This window comes from Etheostoma cragini, chromosome 19 (genome assembly GCF_013103735.1).
Source record: "Etheostoma cragini isolate CJK2018 chromosome 19, CSU_Ecrag_1.0, whole genome shotgun sequence".
NCBI classification, from domain to species: domain Eukaryota; kingdom Metazoa; phylum Chordata; class Actinopteri; order Perciformes; family Percidae; genus Etheostoma; species Etheostoma cragini.
The window spans coordinates 16,118,684-16,124,168 of record NC_048425.1 but is presented as its reverse complement, the minus strand read 5'-3'; the positions used below and the strand labels follow the sequence as shown (position 1 = coordinate 16,124,168).

At 38.4% G+C, this 5,485-nt stretch overlaps 1 protein-coding gene and 1 pseudogene across 1 annotated transcript in view; both read left to right on the top strand.

Annotated features, from left to right (window-relative positions):
- cnpy4 (canopy FGF signaling regulator 4) overlaps positions 1-1,612 on the top strand; it is a 2,235-nt gene extending 623 nt beyond the window's left edge. Inside the window, exons 3-6 of the mRNA XM_034856978.1 lie at positions 93-189; positions 424-546; positions 648-765; positions 1,075-1,612. Of these exons, the coding sequence (XP_034712869.1) occupies positions 93-189; positions 424-546; positions 648-765; positions 1,075-1,187 (451 nt within the window). The 3' untranslated portion in view covers positions 1,188-1,612. The remainder of the gene's footprint in view (positions 1-92; positions 190-423; positions 547-647; positions 766-1,074) is intronic.
- On the top strand, positions 1,332-4,075 carry LOC117935251 (annotated as a pseudogene).
- Positions 4,076-5,485: the final 1,410 nt, after the last annotated feature.

The window sequence follows — 5,485 nt, the reverse complement described above, 5'->3', positions numbered from 1 at the left end:
GTGTGTGTGTGTGTGTGTCTGTGTGTGTGTGTGTGTGTGTGTGTGTGTTGGTGCGTGCGCGGCCAATATTTGAACCTGTGTTCTGATTACAGGGAAACTCGGCTGACTGAAGTGGTGGACAACATATGTGAACGCATCCTGCATTATAATGTTCATGCAGAGAGGCCTGGCAGCCTCCGATATGCCAAGGTTATGTTAGGTTCTCATTTGAATTCCCTAGGTTTTAATGGGTTTGTTTTTCTTGTTTACCTTGGAATAAAACCGAGCACTTAATGCTGAAAGGTGATATGTTTCCCACACAGTACATGTTGTATGCTCCACATTATATTACCCAATATAACCTGGCTATGATTCCTGCTCATGTAATTTGCAAATATTTATAGTAATTTGTGTACCACACTGACATCTAGCGGTTTTGTGCAGGGTGCCAGTCAGACCATGACAACCCTAAAGAACCTGGTCCACAAAGGAGTTAAAGTGGATTTGGGTCTGCCGTATGAGCTGTGGGATGAACCCTCTGTAGAGGTGTCACACATGAAAAAACAGGTAGAAGTATGAGTCTGCCTGCTGTAAATGTTGAAACAAAACACCCCTTGTTAATACATAATAACATGCATATAGTAATATACCTCTGTGTGTGTGTTTAGTGTGAGACAATGCTGGAGCAGTATGAGGAGGTTGTGGAGGACTGGTACTTCCATCATCAGGACAAGAGGCTGGAGAACTTCCTTTGTGAGAACCACGTCCTCATGACATCGGAGCAAGGTAGATGACCCAAAGGGAGTAGCACAACAGAGTTACACCCCAGTGCTTTGAATGTTATCACTTCACCTTGGGAGCACGTTTGCTAAAGTCTCATCCAACATTCTAGCTATACATATTCAAAGGCTAATAAATAAAAGTGTGAAAGTGAGTGAGTGAGTGAGTAAGCAAGTGAGTGAGCTTTGAGACAGCCTTCACGTTGGAGGGCCGGAACAACTTCCGGTTCAACTGAAAAACGAGGAGCTGTCAAATAAGAGAAGTGAGATGCACCGTAGGTTTCAACCTAGTCTTGTTTTTCTCTCACTCCCTCAGAATGTATAAAGGAGGCATTAAAAGGAGACATGGGGAACAAAGGAGGGGCCAAGGAAGCAGAAGGTGACAGCACAGAAGAAGAGGGAACAAGACATGACGCTGGCGAGCTATGAGGAAAACATTGTCAAAAAGGGAAATGCAGAAGACAACGCAATAACCTACATTTTAGCTTTTGGCTGGATGTGACACATAGTCAACCAACATTTTTTTATCTGGTGCCAAATCCTGGTTCTAGAAAATACGTTTGGACTTATGACTTTAACACCACATTACTGTTATTATTTGTATAAGAATGTGTGAGCCTTTTAAGTACTGTCGGACATATTTTAAACACGCATCTATTTGAATTAAGGTTTGAATTTGAAGTCTTTCCTATTAATATTTGAGACATTTTCAGTGGTAAATTATGCATACACGATGTTACATCTCTCATTATGCCAACATTATATGGTACAAATCAGTGTTTTTTTTAGCAGAAATTGCAGCCTTTAAATGCAATACAGTTTTTCATTGTAAATAAAATTCTTTTCATAACACTTTTGGATATTTAGTTTTTTTTCTGTATTTATCAGTCAACATGTCTACAGCACACTAATTGAGGATAATGCTCATGTTGACAGCATTTTTGACAGCAAACGAGACAGAAGAGCAGTTTTTGTACACTGTAATGTCACTTAGTTTTGTGTACGTTTCAGTTTCCTTATATTTTCTGTCTAAATTAGTGACAATTTGGTGCCACACTTTCCAAACCAAACCTTTTTTTCTGTCTTTCTCTGAATTAGCCAAGCTTAAAGCAAACTCTTTGCATCAGATGAACAAACATCACTTTGGTGTTTTTTCGTGTCAGAGATTACAAGGTCAAGACATTTGTGGTGAAATGTCAAGAGGACGGCATCGAGGTTGTGATGAAATATTATCTGTTTGACACAGGCCTGACCCAGTGGTCAGTTCTGCGCAAGATTACAGCAGTGCAAAAGTTTCATGGAATGGGAAGTACATTATCAGAGCACCTCTGATAGACTATGGGAGTAAACTAATAGTTGATAAGCCTCCTAATAATCAAAATATAATGTTGGTTTTGCTATAGAGCAAGCAAATTTGGATATTAACCACACTATCGCCATATATCCTCCCTATGCAAGAAAACTCAACTGGATCATAGTTGCTTAATGCTACCATCTAGTGGTTCAATATTGATAAGGCTTGTGTATCCCTATACTGTTGTGTGTAGATTATCCAGATTGATAGGCTGTACAACAACCTCCTACTGTACTCTCCTCTTCCAACATCACCTGGAGATATTTCAAACAGAAGGAATTGCCATTCCAGACAAGAACAAGATCACCTATAGTTTAAGCCTAAAAAGATTCAAGTCTATTGTAAAACAATACTCAAATGTGCAATTCTTTTGTCTCTACTGGCCCTGAACAGATCCCTTCTTAATGCGATTTAGTTTTTGAAAATATAATTGATGGGGGACATAACGGACTGAGGGCAGGGTAATGTAATTCATTGCATAACAGTAAAACCATACTAACATATTTATAGTTTTATATTAACCTGTGAGTGAAACAATTGACAATTATCCATAGTTAATTTACCATAGTTTGCCACATAAAGGTGTAACACTTTCATTTTTCACTACACTTTAAAAAGAATTATTTTACTTGAATACATTCATAGCTCATATTAATTGGGGAATGTATTTGGATAATTTCTACTATGAATTAATCATTTTCCCTCCAGTTTCTGGAATGGAAATGCAAGTGATGTAGGTTGCTGGGTTGAAATCCCTCTACCTTGCAGGAGGTACACGGTGAACAGCAGGGCCCTGAAATCAACCTGAAGTTCCTTGTTCTCCATCCAGTCAACACATTTCCTGGACCTGAACTTCCACCTTAGGCTCATGACAAGTGACTGGGTTTCAGTCTGGTAGATTAAAAATCTCCTAACAGTATCAATTCTATAAAAAAAAAAAAACTATTCGCGAGTAAGTACAGGAAAAAAGTAGACAGAAGCCCACAAACAGCTACCAGGGAGAATAATGAGGCCATGTCCTGTACTTTGTGTTTAAAAAAACCCTAACTAAACATTTGCTATTGATAATAGCCAAATGCTTTTTAAAATCCAAGTTATAGTAGCAATGCTCAAATTTCACACAATAAATCATTGTTCAAAGACGTGAGTTTCCTTATATACTCTTTTGCAAATACATTAGATTTTCATTCAATGAACCAATTGTTACACACACATATATATATATATATATATATATATATATATATATATATATATATATATATATATATATATATATATATATATATATAAATAAACAAATAAATAAAATCTTTATTTGGTGTGCTTTAGCCTTACTCAGATAACTGGAGGAGTGAGAGAAAGTCATTAATGTCCTTCCTGGGTGATATGTGATATGGCCAATATCAAGGCGTCTGTAGATTATCACCTTCTTCTTCATCTGTATGTAAACAGCTGTGTGGCTACTCTGACTTCTGATGTCAATTCTTACCCCAAATACCCCTTAATAGACCACCTTAAGAGACCACCAGTCCTTGTGTTTTTTAATGTCTATCATGGTTTATAAAAATAATTTTCCTTATGAAAACTACTGCTTTAAACACATTTTGATGGCCCACACTGCCAGCATAAAGCTATCCATTTTCTGTTTCCCGTTCTATGAGCAGCTAAATTACTGATAAGTCCAGATGTTTTACAGACTCACATCTGGACGGCTCCAGCTCCCGTTTCCTGCCCAGAGTCCAGGACAAACTCCTTCACATTCATTTAGAACCTTTCTTCTTCCACCAGGACCCCAGACACATTGTCAGCACTGCTTTTACATGTTTATACATGTATATATTCATAATGTAAAGAAACAGCATAAAGAAAATGTCTCAGTGTGTTTCATACTGTTTTCTGTAGATGAACAGTAAATAACAGGTTATCTGGAAGCAGAGCCCATATTAGACAAGGACCCAGTAAAAAAGGCTTGTTTTTTCATGAGTGGGAGGTCAGTTTCAACTCACTGTTTTATCCATCTTCTTTGTGTCCACCATTAAAAATGAATCTTTACCTTATCCTCAAAATCAGAACATGTAAAGGATATAATCAGAAATGCTTTTATCTCTTAGTAGATGGTGATGACCTGTCTGTGAGAGCAGCAGCAGGGTTTCAAAGACGAATCAAAGCGGCGGGGCCAAGTCCAACCAAAAGAGGGTGCTGAAAACAAAGCACAGACAAAATGGTATTGCATCAAGTCACGCTGAATTCAGTAGTGAATTTGTGTGTGTGTGTGTGTGTGTGTGTGTATATATATATATTAGATCTGTATAAATCTGCCACATAAAAAGCCCACTCCAAAATGTGCAGTTTTATTGTATTGGGGGGGGGGGGAGGAGGTCCAGAGGAGTCCAAAAACCAGTCAGGTAAAAAAAATGAATGGCCCTGCAATTGGCCTCCACAACGCATGCTATATACCATAACCCCACTGCAACCGTGGGCCATGCACTCAATACAAAATGTTGACATCATCAAATTGCTGACCCACACAACTCCATACACGCTGTCTGCCATCTGCCCTGTACAATTCAAACCAGGATTCATCCATGAAGAGAACACCTCTTCAAAGTGACAGACATCATCGAATGCATTTTCCTACTCAAGCTGGTTGCGACGACAAACTGCAGTCAGGTCAAGACCCTGACAAGGATGAAGAGCATGCAGATGAGCTTCCCTGAGACGTATTCTCTGAAACTTTGAGACGCCGTACGTAAAGAAATGAACATTCCGTTCACGTGCAACAGCTCTGATGGACATTCCTGCAGACAGCATGCCAATTGAAAGCTCCCTCAATACTTGTGACATCTGTGACACTGTGCTGTGTGATGAAACTGCACATTTTAGAGTGGCATGCCAAAATCCTCTTTTTTTACTGACTGATTTTCTCGGACCCCGCCAATACAGTACAACTGCACATTTTAGCGTGCCTGTGCAATAATTATACTGTCTAATCCGCATCTTGATATGCCGCACCTTTAAGCTGGATGGATCATCTCGGCAAAGGAGATGTGCTCACTAAGACAGATTTAGACAGATTTGTGAACAATATTTGAGAGAAATGAGCCTTTTGTGTAGGCTACATAGAAAAAGTCAAAGAGTTCAGCTCATAAAAAAATGGAGGCAAAAACAAAAGTATTGCAGTTATAATTGTTTTCAGTGATATACATAAATATGTACAGTATAGTATATAAATCACAATATGTAATTCATGTGATTACCTGATTCAATGCGCTCCATTGATAATTCTCCCCAGAACGCACAAATATCTGTGTTAAAGTTATTTACTTTAATACAAAATTTAAAGCAACTGTGACATGTAGAACAATGCAAT